Genomic DNA, 22,681 nt, shown 5'->3' on the forward strand with positions numbered 1-22,681 from the left:
TTTTCCCAGTCTGTAGGTTGTCTTTTGACTCTTTTGGTGAAGTCTTTTGATGAGCATAAGTGTTTGATTTTTAGGAGCTCCCAGTTATTTCGTTTCTCTTCTAGTGTTTGTGCATTGTTAGTTATGGTTTGTGTACTTTTTATGCCATGTATTAGGGCTCCTAGTATATGTGTCCCTTTTATATAGTCCTTAACCATTAACCGATGACAAAAATACAGTGACCTCTGCCTCGTTAGGTTTTCTGGGTGGTGCAAATAGTTAATCACTCAACTACGAGCTGAAAGTTTGACCGTTCAAACCCACCAAGAGGCACCCCAGAAGACAGGCCTGGTGATCTGTATTGAAAGGTCACAGCCTTGAAAACCCTATGGAGCAGTTCTACTCTGCACACATGGGGTTGCCGTGAGTTGGAATCAACTAGATGGCAACTAGCAATAACAACTTCCTCATTATTTGTCTCACATCACTCCAATCCCGCAGACATAAGACTTACAGATTGTTTCTCACTGCGAATGTTTCAGACTTTTTAGATGTTCCTCAACCTGATAGCACTCAACAGAAAAGTTCAAATTTCCACCTTGTTGAAAGACTGCTGAGGTTATCCAAGTTCTCTAAACCTCCATTCTCTTTGCATCAAATGTTATGGTTGAATTGTATCCCCCAAAAAGATGTATCCTATACCTGTGACTGTGACCATGTTTGGAAATAGGATCTTAGAAGATGTTATCAGTTAATTTTACATCAGGTCATACCCAAGTAGGCTGGATCCTAATTCAATATATGTGCTGTCATTATAAAAGGAGGGAGCCCTGGTGGCACAGTGGTTAAGAGCTCGGCTGCTAACCAAAAGGTCAGTAGTTCAAATCCACCAACAGCCTCTTGGAAACCCTACAGGGCAGTTCTACTCTGTCGTATAGGGTCGCTATGAGTCGGAATCAACTCAATGGCAATGGATTTATATAAGAAAAGAGCAGACAAAGAGAGACACAGAAGGAAGGATGCCATGTGAAGAAGTATCTACAAGCCAGCAAACAGCTGGGGCTACCAGAAGCTGGAGAAACACGAAAGGATTTTCCTCTAGAGCCTTCAGAGAGAGCATGGCCCTACTGATACCCTAACCTAGGACTTCCAGCCCCTAAAACTGTGAGACAATAGATTTCTGTTCTTGTAAGATACACACTTGTGGTATTTTGATATGGCATCCCTAGGAAACTAATACAAAAAAAAAAAAAGAACGTTGTCTGAGCTAGTGCTGGAAGATGAGCTCCCCAGGTTGGAAGAGAGCAATGGATTCAAGCATACCAGCGATCAGGATGATGGCATGGGACAGGGCAGCATTTAGTTCTGTTGCCCTTGAGGTCGCCATGAGTCAGAGCTGACTCAACAGCAGCCAACAACGACAAGGTGCTGGACGGTGTTCTAAGCTCTAGGTACTTGCCACCATTAACCATCAGTGTCCCTGACGTTGTACCATGTGGATCACAACCCCTTCAACATCTCCCAGTCCTTCCTGCTTAGGGCTGTATTTTCCAGACTTCTGTGATGACAACACCTGGAATGCTGGATAAACAGACAATTTTCAAGTTCCCTCCCCTGGAAATTCTGATTGTATAAGCCTGGGTCGGGCCCTCGAATCTGTTTGCTACTGTTGTTTTGTTTGCTCCAACTGATAATTATATTCAGGCACGTTCAGGAGCACTGTGCTGGAGGGTCCCCAGGCACTGACATCTAGTGTCACACATACATAGGGAGAGGTGAGCTGGCCAAGCCCTCTCCCACTGCAGCCCAGCCTGCCTGGAGCCCCTGCTGGCATGCCCTGCTGTGCCCCTCAGCCCTCAAACTCACCAAAGCTAATGACAGTTTTTTTTTTCTGATTTCCAAGTGATTAGTTTTAATTTGGGGACAATTAGAGGTAGAAGCGGGAAGCATCTGATCTTGATTAGACGCAGGGAGATAGCCAGAGTCACCTGCACCCCAGCCTAGCTCCAAGTGGATTCATTTATGTATTAAATAAGGGCAGGGGGCTGCCCTCTGCCCCTGAGGAGAGGTGGGGAGGTCGTCTAGGGGTGGCCAGAGGGCCCCTACTGTGCCTCAAGACACCTAGGGCCAGCCTGAGATGAAAGGAGGGGAAGGGGGCTTTGTCCAGCCACTAGGGGTGGGTCTCAAGGCCTTGAGGCGGTGCCTCCAGCCTCATAAGGAGTAGAACTGACATATATTAAGCATCTACTGTGTGCCGCGCCTTGTACTATGCAAAGCCAGTTCAGCCCCCGTGTGCGCCCTTCTTGGTCCAGTTGAAGGGGCAAACATATAAGCATGTCTGTCATCCTGTTGGAGGTGGCTTGAGCGGCTCTGCACGGGTGAAGGGGCACTTGGGCTAGCATCCTGGGGCCCCAGGGAGCATTCCAAGAAGTGACTAATGAGGCAGCCGGTCGATAGTTTGCATCTCACACTCACCCAGGGCCAAGCTTCTGACCACAGCAGGGAGAGAGAGTCTGCCTAGGGTGGTGACAGTGAAAGATGTCAGGAGGGCTTCAGGGAGGAGGTGATCCCTCACGTTCACCCCACGTGCAAGCCTTCTCTGGGCCCTGGTGTATCTGATGTCTACTGCAGTGCCCTGTGAAGCCTCCGTTCACACCTTAGTCTCAATTTCAGGGGCAAGAAGGGGGAGGGGTGAAGGTTGCCTGTCCCCAAGCCAAGCAGGGCCCTGAAGTGGCCCCTAGGACAGTGCTCCCGTAGGTCACTGGGGGCTGGGCATTTGAGGCGATGGGAGGTGAATTGTGCTGCATCCGGACACCCTGTCCTTGGTTGTGCCCTCCTGGAGTTGGGGTTGTGGGGAGGAAGTTGCATGCTCAGTTCAGTCAGGAAGGCTCCGATGCTAGGCACAGCCTGGCTGAGGGGTGAGAAGGTCCCCATTAGTATCCCCATGAACAGAAGCTGAATGAGCCCAGCCTGTCCTCCCATCCCTGCCCCCCACCCGTCTGGTGTCATCAGGTCTTCCTGGGGAAACAGGCAAATATTTGCTGCCATCGAGTCAATTCTGACTCATAGAGACCCTATGGCACAGAGCAGAACTGCCCCACAGGGTTTCCAAGGCTGTAATCTTTACAGAAGCAGACTGCTGCATCTTTCTCCAGAGCGGCTAGTGGGTTCAAACTATCAAGCCTTTTGGTTAGCAGCTGGGCACTTCACCACTGTGTCACCAGAGCTCTTTGGAGAAGCAGGCCGGGAGGGGCAGAAATAGCCAGTCTCTATCATGAGCTGGCGAAGGCCTGGAGAAGTCCTTTCCAGGAGACAGCACCAAGGGAGAGGATCCCGGGGCTGAACCCAAATGAGAACTGTGATTCCTGAGGCCTGGGGTTCTGCAGCCGTGGGAAGTCAGGCTGCTGCCCACGGGAGGCCTCGGGCTGCTGACGGGAAGCCAGTACTAAGAGCCAGCTCCGCGGGGCGTGCTGGGGTTAAACAGAAGCGTGGGAGGCTGGGAGCCTGGAGTCTGGGGACAGAGTGGAGCAGGATGAGACAGCAGGGTGGGACCAGGGTTTGGAACCAAGGCCATGGAATAGGTATGGCAGCCTGGTATGTGGTCTTAGGGTGCCAGCCCGTGTGTGAGCGTGAGTGAATGTGTAGGGGTGTGTGTATGCACGTGTGCGCTCATGCACGTGTGCATGTGTGTACACTCCTGGGTCAGTCTGGAAGGGATGAGCACCACCTCTTGGTGTTGAGTGTGTCCAAGGCAGCGCAGGTCCCGGCTGTCACGTCCCTGCAGTCCGACCTTTGCAGCCCCTCTGCCCTCTGGACCTGGCCTGCCCTCGGTCTCTGTGTTGATCCCCCAGTTCCAGCAGCCTTTCCTACCGGTGTCCATCCCACATGCCACTGCTCCATGACATCTGGAGCTCAGAGCTCTGGGACACGGCACAGGCCAGTGTGCATATTAGCACACACACACGTGTGCACATACACATCTAACACACAAGCACACACATTCTCACACAAAGTGTCTCTGAAAAGTTGACCAGTTTGCCAATGCCACCAGCCTCCCCTCCCCTCTCTCCAGCTACTCTAGACTGCTTCTAGGGCCTCCCCGACCTCCCTGGGGAAACTAAGGCCCAGAGAGCCAAGCAACTTCCTTTAGGCCCCAGAACAAGTGATTGGGAGGGCAGAGATTGGTGCTAGTGTCTCAGGGACCTCACCCTGAACCCCTACAGAGGAGACCTCAGGGCCCTAGAAGGAGAGAACAATTCACAATGGTGGGAGGAGGTGCTGTGTGTCATACTGACATAAATATGAAAATTGTAGTATTCTGATATCATCTTTTCTTCCCCCCTACCCCGCCCCAAATGCATCCCTCTTTCTTAAGATGAGTTACTTCCCCTTTCAGAAACTCTGTTTTCTTATCTGCAGTGTTGCTGAGAAGGGTTAAGAGCCCCTAGCCCAGTGCCTAGATGCCCAATCTCCCCAGTGGCTATCCAGTCTCCTCTTGGATGCCTCATTGACAAGGAACTCATTACTCCCATGGCATCCCATCAGTGTTGGGCAGCTCATTCAGATCATTTCATTCTTCAGTAAAGGTTTACTGAGGGCCTACTATGTACCCGGCCATGTTCTAAGCACTAGGAGTATAGCAAGCAGCAAAGTGATGTCACTGCCCCACAGAGCTTAAATTCTCATTGGCAGGAACAACAAACACGTGCCTGTAATATAAAGTTAGTTGATGATGAGTGCTATGAGGAAAATAAAACAGGAAAGGGGATAGAGAGAGATCAAGGGCAGATGGTAAGAGGGAGGTGTTATTCTAGATAGGATGATTATGGCAGGCGTCTCTAAGCAAAGACTGGAAAGAGAGAGAGACACAGAGAGAGAACCACCTGAATGTCAAGGGGAGAAAGTTCCAGGCAGAGAAGACCACGAATGCAAAGGCCCTGTGGCAGGAACATTATTTTCTTGGCATATTCAGGGAACAGCAAAGATGGTTCAAATGATCCAGCATCTTGGTTTTGCCTGACCAGCTCCCTACCCCAGGGCAGAGGGTGGATGCAAACATGTTTCTCTAATCCCTTCCTTTATGCCCCTCTGAATCCAGGGCCCATCTGGTGGCCTCTGCCCACTGTGCCTCGAAGAGGTCCAGATGGTCAGCATGAGGATGGGATGGTGAGAGAGGGCAAAAGGAACTAAGTGCGACTTATCAGCCTCTGGGCTCCCCTGGGGTCGGATAAGCCAGAGCAGGGTCAGTGGTTCTGACCTTCCACATCCCCCTACCCTCTCCATCCTGAGCCTGGATGGTGAGCTCTTACAGTTCACTGACCACAGCTGCCCTTCTTCCTCCCCAGAGAGACATGGTGGCCCCTCCCCATCTCCACCCCAGGACTCACAGCCCTGGACATCCACACCTCGCACAGCAGTGCCCTTCTGGGCCTCTCTGCGCTTACAGAACACATCCTACCCCCTGGTCTTTGAGCAGCTGTCAGCATCCTTGTGAGGTGAGAAGGGCTGATGTCACCACCTCACCTTTACAGGCCCACAAATGGGAAGCAACTTACCCAGTGAGTCTGGGGCAGAGAGAGAACCTTGAACTTGGGTCCTCCTAACCGTCTGTCTTTTTGCCTGATTCCCAGTGTTTCTTCCAAAGCAGTTGGTGGCTACTGTGGGCCAAGGCTCAGGCTGTTACCCTGGACTCCCACATGCACACCTGGGGGCCCGCCTCCCCCCAGGCAGCAGGGACTCCAGCAGTCACTGTGGGGCAGGAGCTCCAGGCACCAGTCAGGAAGGCTCTCTCCATCTCTGCAAATATCTTCCTGATCTCATCTTAGACTCTGCTGCCCACCTCAACCCCATCATCACCAACTGGCATTTCTTGCAGGAATCAGAGCATCTAGTGGGGAAGGGTGGACTGGGAACTGAGTTCTCCTAGGAATGACGGGGAGGGCAGGCAGCTGCCAGAGGTGGGCACTGTGGTGGGTTAACATAGAGACCCAGAGGACCGAGGCCTGGCGGTTTCCCCAGTTGGTCCTAAGGGCTCAGGAGGAACCTAAAGGAGGAGCAATGAGACCAAGTGCCACCCCTCTCACAACAACTGGTCCATTTCTTCATTTTTCAAATGAGGAGATTAAAATATATATGAAATAGACACTGGAGCCTTAAGAGTAAGGAATTTTTAATTCATTGCATTTAGGAGGAATTGGATATGAATGTTTGTGCAGCTGTCAAGGTTTAATGTTGCTGTATGCTGTCAAGTTGGTTACGACTCATGGTGGCCTTATAGGACAGAGTAGAACTGCCCTATAGGGTTTCCTAGGCTATAATGTGTATGGGAGCAGATCGCCATATCTTTTCTCCCACAGTACAGCTAGGTGGGGTTGTTCTGTCGACTTTTTGGTTAACAGCCGAGTGCTTAACCATTGCGCCACCAACCATCATAGTGCCGACTAGGAGTCACCGCCTCAGGACCCAGCTCTCGGTGGAATCACTCAGTGTAGATTAGCCATGTAGATCACACTGGCTACATGCAAGCCCTCTAGATACCTAACTCCCACACAAGGCAGAACGGGGGAAATCCCATCAAAGGAAGACAAAGCTCTGTGGAAATTCCTCTATCTTGGAGGGCTTCATGGAAGAAGTGGCATTCAAGCTGGGCCTGGAAGGTTCAGATTTGGATGTGTGGAGATGGGGAAGGAGGGCATTTGATGTAGAGGGCACTGCATGAGCAAAGGAGGGAGATCCCCCAGCATCAGGGAGTGCTAATACAGCAAGTTATCCGGTTAGGACGGAAGCTGGGGCTGGGGAAGGAGTCCTGGGGAGAGGGGAACCCGGAGCCACCTTGTAGAGGATTTGAATGCCATGCTCAGCCCAGGTGAGGGTGGGTTTGGTTTGTAAGCAGAGGGAAAGCTTCTTTAATAATACTCATACACATGTGCATTGGGTCGCACAATTTATCAAGTGTTTCCTCATTCAAATAACAAAACATTCTGCAAGACCAGCCTTAGTATTCCCCCAATTTTAAAGGTGAGGCACATGACTCAGGGAGCCCATGGGAAGATCCTGAACCGTATCTCAGACCTCAAACCTACATCTTGTATTCTTCCCGTTCCTTGGAAGTATCCAACAGGTTTTAAGCTGTGAGTGTCTAAAAGAAAAAGACAGCTGTGTGGGGGAAGGGGATACGAGAGAAGTGGGTGAGGCGGAGAAGGGGGAACCCAGTTAGGAGGTGTTACATTGCCACAGCAACGGGAGTGAAGTCAGATCTGGGGCAGGGGCCTGGGGATGGAGGAGAGGGTACAGCCTAGGGCATATTGGAGAGTCAGGAGGTGGAATTGCTAGCAGCTTCCGGGATGGGTGGGGACAGGCAATTGAGGGGAGGGAAAAGTTAAGTAGGAGGCCCACGTTTGCTTTGGGAGACTGAGATCTCCGTGTTTATATTGTGTGTGGGAAGAGGGAGTAGGGGGAAAGCTGGGATTCCCTGGGGCCCTGCAACCTCCAGAGCCAGCTGGTGCAGGAATAAAGAGCTCCAGTCTGTCAAAACATCCCAGGTTCGAATCCTGCCCCTGGCCCCTTCCTCCCATGTGTCACTTCAGCTTCCTGAACCTTAGTTCCTTTTTCTGTGAGATGTAAGAATGGGCACTCAAACAATAGAAGTTCTGGGCAGAATACTGGCTGAATAGGTAGAGATCGTGGTCATACCTACCTCAGAGGATAGCTCTGAAGATGAAATACACTGATGGTGCCAAGCACAGGGCATGGCACACGGGCTTCATAGTGAAAGGCAGCACTTCCTTGGGGCCACACCGGGCCCCACTCTGCTCTCAGCACTCTGCAATCTACTCTATGCCATCCTCACAACGGCACTTTGAGCTAGCAAGGATTTTCATACTCATTTTATAGATGAGAAACCCGGGGAATAGCACCTCATGAAAGCCTCACAATGCTTTGCAATTGGGTAAGCTTTACTCCAATTTCAGAGAGAAAGGAAGCAGCAGTGAAGGTAGTTAACAACCCAGCCAACAGGGCGGCCAGGCTGGCAGCCCAGGCTGCCTGGCTTCAGGGCCCGCTCGGGTACGGGGAGCTGGTGTCTTGGCCCAGCTTGGCGGAGACTGTCCTGCGTGAAGGTGGGAGGGACGGAGGCTGGCATGCCGTGGGGTCCACACGTGGGCCTCTTCTGACCACTCTGGGCCTCTTTGCTCTGTCCCCAGCATCCAGCCGCTCCCATCCCGCCAGCCCCAGCCCGCCAGGGCCACAGGCCACCCCAGTGCTGCCAGTCAGCTACCGCCTGTCACACACAAGGCTGGCCTTCTTCCTTCGGGAGGCGAGGCCTCCGCCAACCCCGGTTGCCAACGGCTCCCTGCAGCGCTCTGAGCCCTTCGTGGTGTTCCAGACCAAGGAGCTGCCCATCCTCAATGTCTCCCTGGGGCCCTTCAGCACCAGCCAGGTGGTGGCCCGGGAGCTCCTGCAGCCATCCAGCACCTTGGACATCCCCGAGCGCCTGACGGTCAACTGGAAGGTGCGGGCGTTCATCGTCCGTGCCCGTGTGCCTGCCTCGCAGCCTGTGGCCCAGGTGCTTTTCTACGTGGCCGGCCGGGACTGGGATGACTTTGGCGTCACCGAGCGGCTACCCTGTGTCCGTCTGCACGCCTTCCGGGATGCCCGGGAAGTCAAGAGCTCCTGTCGCCTCAGCGGGGGGCTGGCCACCTGTCTAGTGCGGGCCGACCTACCCCTGGCCTGGTTTGGGCCCCCCGCCCCAGCCTCACCGCCCACCGCCCGCAGAAAATCTCCCGACGGGCTGGAACCCGAGGTAGCAGGGGAGAGCCAGCAGGCTGAGTTGTATTACACTCTCCACGCCCCAGATGCATCTGGGGGCTGCGGGGGCACCCGCCGGGGAGCTGGGCCCGGGGCAGGGGCCCGGGCTGAGAGCCCCACCCAGCACCCCCTGCTGCGCATCGGAAGCATCAGCCTGTTCCGCCCGCCCCCCAGAAGGACCCTGCAGGAGCACCGGCTGGACAGCAACCTGATGATCCGCCTGCCAGACCGGCCCCTCAAGCCCGGGGAAGTCCTCAGCATCTTCCTCTACCTGGCCCCCAACTCCTCCTCTCCCTCCAGCCCCAGCGTGGAGCATTTCACACTCAGGTAGGGCGGCTCTAGATCAAATGCACACCTGACTCCTTGTAGGGGGCCTCTCACACCTGCCTGTCCAGCATTCTAATCCCAGCTCTTCCATTTAGCACTTGAGCAACCTGAGGAAGACACTTCACTTATATGAACCTCAGTGTTCAGCATGCTTATCTGTATAATGGGAACAAAAATTCCTGCACCTACCTTCATACCTCGCAGATTTGGCATCATGGTAAAGGGGGGCATGTCAGTATTCACAAGCATGGACGTCTAGAATGATAGAATTGGGGCTGGGAAGGGCCCTTAGCCATCAGCCAGTGCAGTGCTCCCATTTTACAGATGAGGAGTCTGAGGCCAAAGAAGAGAAATGGAGATCAGAGAGAAACCCCGTGGCTGGGAGCCAGAAGATGAGCAGGAATATGTGCATGTGTTGGGATATTTGCCCCAAATCCTGGAGCTGGGAGAAATTTTTTCAATTTTTCTTTCTATGCTTTCAGCAGGATACAGTTCTTGAATTCAGAAATACCTTAACTCATATCATATCCCTACAAAACATAATAATGTCTCATAGTAGAAACCCGTGGTTTGAGCTATATTGAGTGATTCTGGGGACACAGAAGAGGCTCCACCAAAATGCCTCGCCCCCCAAGCACTATGCATGGGACCTTCAACATTGCCATTAGCCCCCAACTTTTCTGAGTAAGTATTGTCCTCTCTCCTGAGTGTTCCACCTTAAACTCCGAATATTCCTGGAAAGGGTCATACCTGATTCAATGATTGACGGTTGAATGTGAATATGAGTTAAATCAGTCATCAGAGATCTTGGGCTGCATTAATAGGAGTGGAGCATATAGAATTGAGGAGGTGATAATTCACTTTGCTTTCCCAAAAACCCCGTTACCATCAAGTCAGTTCCGACTCATAGTGACCCTGTAGGACAGAGTAGAACTGACCCATAGGGTTTCCAAAGCTGTAACCTTTATGGAAGCAGACTGCCACATCTTTCTCCCGAAGAGCAGCTGGTGGGTTTAAACTGCCAACCTTTCGGTTAGCAGCCGAGCACTTAACCACTGCACCACCAGGGCTCCTTCATCACCCCTTTAATCAGTGTTAATTAGAGCACAGCTGAAATGTTGCATTTAGTATAGTACACTACACCTAATATGTTCAAAGTGTCCAGGGGAGGCCGACCAGGATATAAGGTGACTTGAAACCACGGCAAAAAGCAACAGTTGGAAGAACGGGAGACTTTAGGCCTGGAAAAGAGAAGGCTCCTAGAGTAACTGCTCCCCTCTCCAGCGATCTGAAAAGCTGTCACAATTAAAATGGAGTTGAATGAGTGAGTTTTCTCTTGCCCCAGCAGACCTATGGCTGTTATATTTCAGCTAAATACAGGAAAGAGGTGTCTGCCCATTAAGGGCTTTCTGGAAATGGAACAGGATGTGTGCACAAGCAGTGAGTTACCTGTCACTAAGGTATACAAGTAGAAGTTAGTCAAAGACTTGTCAGGAATATGGTAGAAATGACTGCAGTTCCCACTAAGGATCAGAGGCTTCAGCTACATGATGCTGGATTCCCCAGATTCAACTCACATTGAGTCTAGAACTATACCCAAGCCGAGCCTAGGGCTGGTGGCCAGGCAGGCCCTACCCTGACCCTCTACCTCTTCTTCCTCCCCCTTTGACCCCAGGGTGAAGGCCAAGAAGGGCGTGACCCTTCTAGGCACCAAGTCACGGAGTGGCCAGTGGCATGTGACCTCAGAGCTGCTGACTGGGGCGAAGCACTCCACAGCCACCGTGGACGTGGCCTGGGCTCAGGGCACACCCCTGCCTCCCAGGTGAGCCTGGGATGGTGCCTCCACCCACCTCTTTGCAGGGCAGGCACCTGGGAGAGGTGGAGGTTCTTCGTGGAGGAGGCTGGGACTTGCAGAAGGGCTGGAACTTGGTTTATGGGGACTCAGGAGTCCAGGCCTCTAGGAGTGGTCCTGAGGATGGGGCACCTCATGTGGGCTAGAGAAGGCCTCAGAGGAACCCAGCCAGGCAGGCTGCTGAGCTGTGGTGGGGTCCCCCCGCCCAGGGGATTGGGAGCTCCTGGGTTGCTCCTAGCCCTTCATTCTCGGCTCTCCTTCGTTCTGCACCCCCGGCAGGGAGGGCCAGGGGCCCCTGGAGATCCTGCAGCTGGACTTTGAGATGGAGAACTTCACCAGCCAGTCGGTCAAGCGGAGAATCATGTGGCACATCGACTACCGTGGCCATGGCGCCATGCCTGATCTGGAGCGGGCAGTCACTGAGCTGACGGTCATCCAGAGGGACGTGCAAGCCATCCTGCCCCTGGCCATGGTGAGTGGGTGGGGCACTGGGTCAGCGGGCAGATGTGTCCACGCGTGCACATGCATGCATGTGTGCTCATGCATGTGTAGATTGATACATGTGCGTGTGAGCAGGCGCCCGAGTGTGTGACTGCCTCCGGCACCAGACGTGCCCTCACAGGAGGCAGGTGGCGCTCGGTGCCTGATGGGGGAAGGACAGCAGATGCTGCGGGCTGCAGAGGTGGGAGAAGTCGCCACAGGGGGCCACTGAGGGAAGGTTCTTGGAGGAGGTGGCCTGCAGCTGAGCCTTGAAGGTCAAGTGGGAAGAAGGGCTTGCACAGTCGGAGAAGATGAGGCGGGTGCCCAGGCAGAGGGATCACATGGGCAAAAGTGTGGTGTGGGAATATGACCTGTTTGTTCAAAGGAGCAGTGGGGTTTAGGAGAGTGCGGTGGGGTGGTAAGGCTGGAGCTGTTGTGTGGGGCCAGCCCTGGGGGCACCGTGAATGGCCAGGCGAATGTGGGAACAGCCCGGTGCTCCGTGAATGGCCAAGCGAACATGGGACCAGCCCGGGGCACTGTGAATGGCCAGGGGAACATGTTGGATGTTGCTATGTGAGTCCTGAGGAGCATGGCAGATTTCTGAGAGAGGATGGTAGGGCCGGGGAAGGATTGGCAGCAGAGTGGTGGTGGTGAGTGGCCCCTGAAAGCTGCTCAGGAGTCCAGTGAGCAGACCATCTGAGCAGGAGCTGAGTGAGCAGGTGTCCCTGTGCATGTGTGTGAGGGAACTCGTGGGAAGGACATGCATCTGAGAAGGGGGACAGCCCAGAGCCAGGGCCTTGGCCAGCCATGTTCCAGGAGCACAGAGGACTGTGAGCACCTCGCTTAGCAAAGCCCCACGCTCCCTCCTTCCCACAGGACACGGAGATCATCAACACAGCCATCCTGACAGGCCGGACGGTAGCCATCCCTGTCAAGGTCATAGCCATTGAGGTGACCGGTCTCGTCCTGGATGTCTCTGCCCTAGTGGAATGCAAGTCTGACAATGAAGACATCATCAAGGTGGGCTTCCTGGAGGTGGTGCCCTTGGGGAAGGAGGACTCAGACCTCCAGGGGGCGTGGAACCCCAGACCAGAGGGGAATTCACATTCCAGGCAGGTCCCCATGGTAGGCAGGAGGAGGGGGATGGGGCAAGATGGGGGAGAAAAGCTGTGGGCATCCCATGTCCAGCTTGAGTGGGGGGAGGGAAAGCCCTGGGTACTGCTCCTGCCAGTCCTGGAGGTCTTCCTGTAGGACTGTGGGAGAGACTGTTTGGCAGACCAGAAGGGGGAAGACAGTGTAGACAACTTGAACTCAATCCATCAATTACCAGTTGCCATAGAGTTGATTCCGACTTGTGACAACCCCATATGTGTCAGAGTAGAACTGTGCTCCGTGGGTATTCAATGGCTGATTTTTCAGAAGTAGACTGCCAGGCCTTTCTTCTGAGGTATCTCTGGGAAGCACCAACCATTCAGTTAGCAATGAGCACGTTAACCATTTGCACCACCCAGGGATGCCAGAACTCAATCCAGCAAGTGATTATTGAGCACCTGCTGTGTGAGAGACTCTGGACAAGGCAACAGGGGACAGATGAGGTGCGTGGGCCCCTCAAAGACATGCTCTGAACCCATGGGGCTAGTGACCCAATGGAGATCAACCTGAGGAAGGAAGCCTCAGAAAACATGTGAGTTAAGCCAGGAGTGGAGGTTGTCTAAGGAAGGCCACACCCCAGCTCCTCCAACTCCTGAAGCTCCTCCCAGCCATGAATCCCCCCTGAGCTCCTCGCCAGGGACCCACCGTGAATCCTCCACATCCATCCGTCTGGCTTTGGACGGTGGTCAGAGGTGAGATAGGGGCAGTAGACAGTGAAATGGGCAGCAACATAAGGATGTCCAGCCCTGGCACCTGTAGTGTGGGCAAGTCATTTGCCATGCCAGCCTCCAGCAGGCCCCAAACAATCGGACAAGGGGATCTGTTTCCTGTTCCTGTAAATCATTCAGCTGCAGGAGAGCAGGAGGAGGTGGGTGTGCGTGTCCTTCTGCCTCCTGTTCATTGGGCTCCCTCACATTGGGCTCATTCTCTCCACACTAAGCCTCTGGACCCCTCTGGGTCTGGGAAGCACAGGGTCACCTCACCCATTCCTAACACAGAAACAGTATCTTACAAGTGAGGCTGAAGATGGCTGTGTACACACCCCATCACCTCCTTCAGAGCAGGAGCCAGGCCTCGATCCTGGGGCTTCCCCCTGCCGCAAGCAGCCCCTTCCTCTGTCATCCCATCTCCCCTCCCTGCCCCAGCCCCAGAGCAGGCCAGACCAAAGTCATGATGGCTCAGATACCAAAGGGAATTAGTGGAGATTCTAAATGGAATTTGTTACCATTCTCAGTGAAATATACTCCGATGCTTTATGGAGTTTTCCAACATTCTAAATGGAATGTGCCAGCCTTCAGATGGAATTGTCTGCCTTCTGAAGCGGGAAATGAGCATTTCTGGCAGGGACGTTGTCCTCACTTCCCTTCATCCACCCTCTGAGATAATTAAGGGGTCTGGCAGGGGTGTGGGGCGGGCCAGGGCTCATCTCCATGGATGAGCCAGTGTCCCAGCACCCTCCCCGCACCCAGAACCGAACCGTCGGCATGTCATCAGCCCTTAGGCTGCATGACAGACCCTCCCCCAAACACAAGGGCCTCACGTGTGTGCACATGGGCATGTACCAGCAGAAGCACCTAAATGCATGTGCCCACGATTCATTCCAGGGTGTGCCAGGTGTGCGCGTGGGCACACCTGACAGGTACACCCATCTCCACTTGCCCTCAAGTGCTGGCAGTGACACCCAGTGAGTGGGTGCAGATGTCCACCAAGATGTGTTCAGAGGCATGTGCCGGTCCAGGGGACCTGCAGGAAGGCAAGTTGGTATCCACGTGGGCATGCAAAAGCCACGCCCATTGGTGGCAGCCATCCAGGTATCTGTGCTTGGGGTTGTCTGGCCTTGATTTTTCCTCTCCCCTGCCCATCACCTCACACTTGGCTAGAGCCACCCCCTTACCTGTAATTAACCAGCCGCGTGTTGTCCTGGGGCAGCCCTGCCCGAGGGGCCGTGGAGGAGCCACACCCCTGCCCCTCACCTCCATCCCCCCACCTCCACCTTCTCCCTGCCCAGTCCAGCCTGCTCAGGGCAGGCTGCTCGTCTGTGCTGCAGAGGACTTTACCTGGGACACCTGGAGGGGGAGCCGCCCTGAAAGGCCCCCTCCAAGGTGTGGTGTGGCAGGTCAGAAGCAACCTCGGGTAAAAAACATTTGCATATTGGCTCTGTGCCAGGAAACAAACACCACCACCACCACCACCACCACCACCCCACCCCCCCAGTGGCCACTGAGAGATTGTCTGGAGAGGTGGAGTGGAATCCGGAACACACTGAAGCCGATGCCTCCCAGAGGAATCAGGGGCCCTGGCCTTCGCTTCCCTCTGGCTCTGCTTGTTAGACTGAAGTCCCCTGCACTGCCCACAGGAAAACCCCTGGGGCAAGACATGCCCAGTGTTCCTCCCCTTCCCCAGGTGTCCAGCAGCTGCGACTACGTGTTTGTGAGCGGAAAGGAGTCTAGAGGGTCCATGAACGCCAGGGTCACCTTCCGTTACGATGTCCTCCACGCGCCCCTGGAGATGACGGTCTGGGTTCCCAAGCTGCCCCTTCATATCGAGCTCTCAGACGCCCGCCTCAGCCAAGTGAAGGGCTGGAGGGTACCTATCCTCCCCGACCGGAGGTACAGCCCCTCCACACTCGGGGGACACGGGATACTCATGGGTGGACACAGCCTCAGCACTGTCTAATCTGCATGTGTGCATAAGGCCCTACGTATACACAGTCAGCAGGTCAGTTATGCAATCAACAAACTGTGTGCTGGGCACTGGTGGGTGCTTAAGACATGGAGGCGAGTGTGGCCAGTGCCTGACCCAGCCAAGCTCTTGGTCCAGCAGGGAAGGCAGTCATGTACATGCTACAGAGTGGGACTCAGGGAGCTCCGTGTTCAGGGAATCAAAAGGCACAAAGGAGAGGACCACCCCTTCCTCTTAGTCAAGGCAGGCTTCCTAGAAGCAGTTACTCCTGAGCAAAGTCATAAACAAAAAACCCAGCAGCCATCGAGTCACCTCCAGCTCATAGTGACCCCATGTATGTATGTCAGAATAGAACTGTGCCCCATGGAGTTTTCAATGGCTGATTTTCTGGACGCAGATTGCCAGGACTTTCTTCCGAGGTACCTCTAGGTAGGATCAGAACCTCTAACCTTTTGGTTAGCAGCTGAGTGTGTTAACCCAGGGACTCCTTAAATCTTAAAGGACTAGTAGAAAGGAGTTGGCTGGGGAGGCAGGGGGAGAGAGCAGTCAGACAAATGGGACACACGCACCAACACAGACCCACACCCATGTGCCCAGCCTGGGCACACCAGGGGTACACTCATGAGCACTTAATCCCAGGAGCACGGTGAGTCACACCTGGGCTTCCTTGCAGAGTACAAGCTCAAGACCCAAAGGCCCAGCTCTGGGGCATATAAATGTATTCACTACACTCCACTCACCCACTTGGAGCGGCTGGAGAGATCAGCCCAGCAGGGAAGGGAAGAAGAGGAAAAGTAGCAGGCAGCTGACAGCAGAGGGGGCGGGGCTGGAGAGAGAAGCAGGTGGTAAGAGAAACAGGAGGCCAAGTGAGACTTGGGGTGGGATCAAGTCCGCAGAGATTTGGAAAAGCAAGGTAGGGTAGACCAGAGCCTCTCAAACTTTAACGTGCACAGGAATCACCTGGAAATCTTATTTAAAATGCGGGTTCAGGTTCAGTAGCTCTGGGGCAGCGCCTGTGATTCTGCATTTCTGGCCAGCTCCCAGGTAATGCTGATATTGCTTTGAGTAGTGATGGTGTAGTGGACTCTGAAGCCAGACAGCTTGGGTTCTAACCCTAACTGGTGTTTACTAGCTGTATAACCTTGGGCTACTTACATAGCCTCTCTGGGCCTCAATTTTCTCATCTATAAAATGGGCATGAAGCACCCACTTCATAGGGTGGTTGTGAGAATTAAATTAGTTAACCTAAGTAAAAGAGCCCTCTGTGTGAATAAATTCTGATCTTTTCATCCTTCCGAAACACAAACAAAAGTTGCCCAGCCACACCCTCGTCTTTCTCTGTAGAGCACTGTCCCAACAGTGAATCTCCTAACTTTAGCATCTTTTGCAATCTGGATAGGCTGAGAATTTCCCAAATTATCAGGGCCTGGTTCCTTTTTGCTAAATAGTTCTCCCCTCAATTTCTCTCTTTCCTGTTGCATTTTACTATAAGCAGCAAGAAAAAACTCGGCCACATCTTCAACACTTTGCTTGGAAATCTCTACAGATAAATACCCAAGTTCAGTGCCTCCAAGTTCTGCTTTCTACACACTGTAGGACCTGATTCAGCTGAGCTTTCTGGCACTTAGATAATAAGGATCACCTTCCCTCCCGTCCAGAGCTTTAGAACAGGGTCGGGCACATATGTAGTGCTGAAGCAGAGGGCAGTACTTGTTAGTATTTGATGCCAGCTATTCTGTGGCTTGGGTTAGGCACAGCAGAGGCAGGAGATGGACCAGGGAAGGTCAAGACTGGGACTCCTAGCTCCGAACTTGTTAGAGACAGAGGAAAGAACCAGGGAGGGGGCTTGCTGTTTGCAGAGCTTCTAGCCATGGGGAGCTGGGGAGGAACCAGCAGGGCCAGGGTGAGAGGAGTGGCTTATTCAGGTCCCAGCCAGGGTGAGAAGTCCTCCAGCCTGGCCAGCCCTGACCCCATGCCTCCCCGACCCCCCAGATCAGCCCGGGAGAGCGAGGATGAGGACGAGGAGGAGGAGGAGCGGCGGCAGAGTGTGAGCCGCGGCTGCACCCTGCAGTACCAGCACGCCACGCTGCAGGTCTTCACCCAGTTCCATACCACATCATCAGAGGGCACAGACCAGGTGGTCACCATGCTGGGCCCAGACTGGCTGGTGGAGGTCACCGACCTGGTCAGCGACTTCATGCGGGTGGGCGACCCCCGAGTGGCACACATGGTGGACAGCAGCACGCTGGCGGGCCTGGAGCCAGGCATCACCCCCTTCAAGGTAGGCACGGGCTCTGCCCCAGCACAAAGGGCAGTGCCCAGGAGCCATTTGACCTGTGGGCAGAGAATGCAGGTGTTCCCGTGATGGAGTCCCAGAGCCTCAGCCTCTGGGAGCAACCCCCACCCTGCTCAAAACATACTTTCTGCCCCACCTGCCCCTCCACCGGAAACTCCACCATCAAAGGTCAAGCTTCTTTTGCTCAGCTCTGATGAGGATTCTCACTCAAAGCTTTATCCGCTGTTACCAGCCTTGTAGCGCTTAGTGTGGGTGACTCAGGCAGACCCCTCCCTGAGAACAGGTGTGGATAGAGGAGGGGGGTGCAGGTGAGAGGGGTCTGCAAGCCTACAGGCCAGGAAGAGGAGTTCTGGGATTGAGGAACTCAACTTTGACCTTCTTCCCTGACAACTGGGTATCCAGGCAGAAATTATCTGCCTAAGGGATTGCGAATAGTGACCTATGGGCTGGAATCTGCCCGGAGACATGTTTGTTTGTAAACGAATTAAAAAAAAAAAAAAAATTGAAAAACTGGGAGGTTTCCTATTTTGAAAAATCTGTATTTCTGGTTTTATAAACAAGCAATCTGGCAATACTGGACCTGCAGTCCCACCTGGCAACCATCAGCAGGAGTCAATATTGGTGCGCCCTTTACAAGGGCACAATCCTCCCATTTGCCACAGTTCCCACTACTCCCTTCTGGCTCCCTGACACTGAGGCTAAATGGCAATTGCTATTTATCACCACAGGGGGCTGTTGTTTGCCTTCAGGTCTGCTCACTGTTCCTGCCTGCCTTCTGTGGGCCCCTGGCCCTTGTTTGGCCTCTGGGCCCTGGTTCCTGGTTGCAGCTGTAAGGCAGAGTCCAGGAGTCTTGCCTCCCAGCCTGCCCCACTCCTCCCGCCTCCTCTTCCAGCACTACTGGAATTCCTCCCTGGGTTCTGGGAGGTGCTGCTTTCCTGCTCTCTCTCACCCCTGCCCCACTCTGCCTCAGGTGGTGTCCCCGCTGACAGAGGCCGTGCTTGGGGAGACACTGCTGACAGTGACAGAGGAGAAGGTCAGCATCACACAGCTGCAGGTCCAGGTGGTGGCCAGTCTTGCCCTCTCCCTGCGGCCCAGTCCCGGGAGCAGCCACACCATCCTGGCTACCACAGCCGCCCAGCAGACCCTCAGCTTCCTTAAGCAGGTAACTGGCTGCCTGGCCTGCCAGCCAAGGAGTTGGGATGTAGAAGAAGGAATTTGGGTTCTGTTTCCTCTCTGTCATGAGTCCCCCAAATTAGGGCTTTAGGTAGGGGAAGATCTGTCTACCCTTTGTGCCCTGCACATTCACCCACACCATCTACACAGGGAGTCTGGCCAGTCTTGCTTGCTGCATTTGCCACCTTGAGATGTTCCTGCTGAGGGTCTCCCTCCCGGATTCTCAGAGGGCCCACCACCTCTGACCCCACCCACCGGAATTGGGAGCCCCAACTACAGACCCCACAGACACACCACGGGCACTGGCTGCAGGACAAAGGTGGAAAGGTGGCAGGTGGGAGCACTCAGCCAGGAGTCAGGACACAGGAGTCCTCTGCCCCTGACTTGCTCTGTGACCCTAGGCCAGTCACTTCTCTCTGCACCCTGCTTCCTCATCTGCAGGGAGGTCGATTTTCAGAAGGTTTTTGCTGACAGATGGGGGAGTCTGGGGGTGGCTATGTATTCTCAATCCTCAACTATCTAATGGGGGGTGATCCCAAGGCCAGGCATGGAGATATGGGGTTGCCCCTGCAACACAAGAGACTTCAGTTGGACTCAAGGTAAAATTTACCTTCAGCTCATCAGGGTGGGAGGGGTGAAGTGAGCAAGGAAATTCTGGGGGCAGTGAGAGACCTGGATACCGTAACCTGCAGTTGAGCCTTCCCACACCCTGCAGAGGATGCCCACCAAACAGTGGTTCCTGAGCACCTGCCACATGCAGGCACGGTCCCAGCGCTGAGAATACAGCAGGGAACCAGAGGCTCTTGGTCCCTGCCCTCCAGCCAGGACGAGCTCTCTGACTCCTGTCCTCCCCTCCTCCAGGAAGCCCTCCTGAGCCTCTGGCTCTCCTACAGCGATGGCACCACGGCCCCACTCTCCCTCTACAGCCCCCGGGACTATGAGCTGCTGGTGAGCAGCCTGGACGAGCGAGTAGCAACGGTGACTCAGGACCGGGCTTTCCCGCTGGTGGTGGCGGAGGCCGAGGGTGCAGGCCAGCTACTCCGCGCCGAGCTTACCATCACTGAGAGCTGCCAGAAAACTAAGCGCAAGAGCGTGCTGGCCACCACACCTGTGGGCCTACGGGTACACTTTGGGCGGGACGAGGAGGACCCGACTTACGACTATCCGGGCCCCAGCCAACCAGGGCCTGGAGGGGCTGAGGAGGAGGCCCGCGGAGCTGGCCCGCGAGGCACCGGGGTTTCCCCCGCGGAGGGCCCGGGCAGGGACACGGCCAGCCCCGCTGTACCGCCCACAGAAGACTTCCTGCCGCTGCCCACCGGCTTCCTGCAGATGCCACGGGGGCTAACAGACCTGGAGATCGGCATGTATGCACTGCTGGGCGTCTTCTGCCTCGCCATCCTCGTCTTCCTCATCAACTGCATCGTCTTCGTGCTGCGCTACCGGCACAAGCGCATCCCGCCCGAGGGCCAGACCAGCATGGACCACTCGCACCACTGGGTGTTCCTGGGCAACGGGCAGCCGCTGCGGGTGCAAGGGGAGCTCTCGCCTCCCCCCGGCAACCCGCTGGAAACTGTGCCTGCTTGCTGCCACGGCGACCACCACAGCAGCGGCAGCTCACAGACCAGCGTGCAGAGCCAGGTGCACGGGCGCGGCGACGGCTCTTCTGGCGGCTCGGCCCGGGACCAGGCCGAGGACCCCGCCAGCTCGCCCACCTCCAAGCGCAAGCGGGTCAAGTTTACCACCTTCACCACGCTGCCCTCCGAGGAACTAGCCTATGACTCGGTGCCCGCCGGTGAGGAGGACGCGGAGGACGAGGAGGGCCTGGGCTGGGGCTGCCCGGATGTGGCGAGCACCACGCGGCCCACACCGCCCCCAGACCTGCACAATTACATGCGCAGAATCAAAGAGATTGCGTAGAAGCGCGGTCCTGGTGGCTGCCCCCCCGCCCCCCACGCGGGGGCTGTTCTGTGTTGTACTTAGCGGGGACTTGCTGCCCACATCTGCGCGGGCCGGCTGAATCTGGTTTTATACTCCCTGCCCCTGCAGCTTTGCTCTGTGCCGGGTGGGGCCTAGTGTCTTGTCCTTCTGCCTCACACCATTACCCTCTTCTGCCCCCTGCAGGTAGAGGCGCCTTTCTCCAGTGGCTTGCAAGGAAGAAAGGAATCCCAGCCCTCGTTAGACCCTTTCCAAACCTCCTCCATCCTAGGCAATCCTCCTGCCCCAGGAGTGAGGCGAGGAGGCCAAGCTTGGGGCGAGGTGGACGCACACTGTGCCCCCACCCCTGCCTCCCATGTCCCCTGTCTCCCCCCTGTGCTGGGGGGAGCTGGGGGTCTTGTGTCACAGGCTGCACAAAGACTTTTTTCAAACTAATATTCAGGGATTACTGTCCTGCAGGGTGGGGAAGCAGCGGCTGCCTGCCCTGCCAAGGATCTTGCTGTGGACAAAATATTTGGGGAGGTGGGGGAACAGTTGTAGCATCTGCTGGCTTCCTGTGCCCCCCCAGTTCCTTCCCAGCACCTGGCAGCTGACTCTGCAGAGGGTCTTGGGGCCAAGCTGGACCTTCCTGAGTTCTCAGGACTCTCCCTCTGTCCCAAGGGCTGTAGGCAGGGTCCTGAAGGGGAGGAGTCCTGGGTCCATCCCCAGCCTAGCCAAAGCCCAGAGCACCAGGGTCTAGACAGGCCCAGAGAGGCCTGGGTGCCACCTGCAGACCTCAGAGCAAGGTCAACACCACGCCTTAGCCACCCCTCCGCTCTGCTGACCACTCCTTCCCTCTGCAGCGGACAGGGGAGATGGCCACCCATCCCCCCCACAAAATGGGATCTGGTGGGAGGAGGACAGGAAGCGCCAGAGGGTGCTGTGAGGGCAGAGGCTGAAGGCAGCCCAGGCATCTCCCCCACCCCCATCCCACAGCCAATTTCTCTTGGGTTCTACCCACCACTGTGTTAGATTTTTCTTAAATAAATACAAGTGACCACACTGGGGGTGGGGGCAGCAGCTCCCGGAGAACAGACAGTACGTGGTAGCTGGCTCTGTGTCTTCCTCTTGCACACATGCACATGTGTGCGTACATACACTCGTGTGTGCACACATGTACACACACACATTAAAGGACACGAGACTGAAATACGGCAGAACAGGCTGCCATCCTGTTCTTCCGCCCCCAATGTTCGGATCCTCTTAGGCCCTCTGTACCCTTACAGAGAGACACCTCCTCTAGGGGTCTGCCATGATTGGCTCAAGGAGGAAGGGGCAAGCCTCAGGAGCTCCAGAGAAATGCCAGGGGTTGAGGGGGGCCTCAGAAAAAATCAGAAGACCAGAGGGGGTTGGTGTGTGCACCTCAAGCTCACTCCAGTTTCCCTTCCCTGCCTTCAGACCTCCTCTCAACAGATGTCCTTCCCCATCACCCCCTCACAGGGAGGCTTCCCTCCTCTTCTCCGTGGGGCTTATGGGGAGAGCCTGGCCAAAAAGGAGCCAAAAGAGGGGTGAGTCTGCCCTACCCACAAGGGGGTTTCCACGTCAGAGAGCCAGACAGGAGGGAGCCTAGATGGGTGGGGTGTGCCCTTCCACACCAGGGGCCCAGATGGGCTGCCTCATAGCCCCTCATGGCACACTTGATGTGTGTGTGTGTGCATACACAGACTCCCAAAGCTCGGGGAGACCACTCAGCACAGGCAGCAGCACAGGAGGGAGTCCAGGGAACAGGGAGGCTGGCTGGGGTTGCTTTCCAGCCTCCTGCGCCTGCCAACAGGGAGCAACAGCAACCACATCCGTCCTTAAAGGGAGCCCAGCCTCGGCGTTTGTTGCAGCTAGAGGGGCTGCATGGCACCTGTGCGAACATGCTATTGTTCATCCCAGAATGAAGCTTGGCCTCCACCATAGTCTGCAGCCCTGGGGTTGTTCGTGGGCCTTGAGAGTTGTAAAGGTTCTGCACCGTG

General features: G+C 55.1%; 1 protein-coding gene across 2 annotated transcripts in view; it reads left to right on the plus strand.

Moving 5' to 3' along the window:
- TMEM132E (transmembrane protein 132E) overlaps positions 1-21,761 on the plus strand; it is a 62,889-nt gene extending 41,128 nt beyond the window's left edge. The window contains exons 2-11 of one of the 2 annotated variants that reach the window (XM_004385415.1): positions 5,184-5,190; positions 8,188-8,638; positions 8,909-9,111; positions 10,787-10,933; positions 11,243-11,435; positions 12,320-12,463; positions 14,999-15,204; positions 17,270-17,558; positions 18,544-18,735; positions 19,608-21,761. In XM_004385415.1, the coding sequence (XP_004385472.1) occupies positions 5,184-5,190; positions 8,188-8,638; positions 8,909-9,111; positions 10,787-10,933; positions 11,243-11,435; positions 12,320-12,463; positions 14,999-15,204; positions 17,270-17,558; positions 18,544-18,735; positions 19,608-20,663 (2,888 nt within the window). In that variant the 3' untranslated portion in view covers positions 20,664-21,761. Of the gene's footprint in view, positions 1-5,183; positions 5,191-8,187; positions 9,112-10,786; positions 10,934-11,242; positions 11,436-12,319; positions 12,464-14,998; positions 15,205-17,269; positions 17,559-18,543; positions 18,736-19,607 lie in introns of both variants that reach the window. The other variant, XM_012558135.1, reaches the window with a different exon arrangement.
- The last annotated feature ends 920 nt before the right edge of the window (positions 21,762-22,681 follow it).

This window comes from Trichechus manatus, unplaced genomic scaffold, assembly GCF_000243295.1.
Source record: "Trichechus manatus latirostris isolate Lorelei unplaced genomic scaffold, TriManLat1.0 scaffold00138, whole genome shotgun sequence".
Classification (NCBI taxonomy): Eukaryota; Metazoa; Chordata; class Mammalia; order Sirenia; family Trichechidae; genus Trichechus; species Trichechus manatus.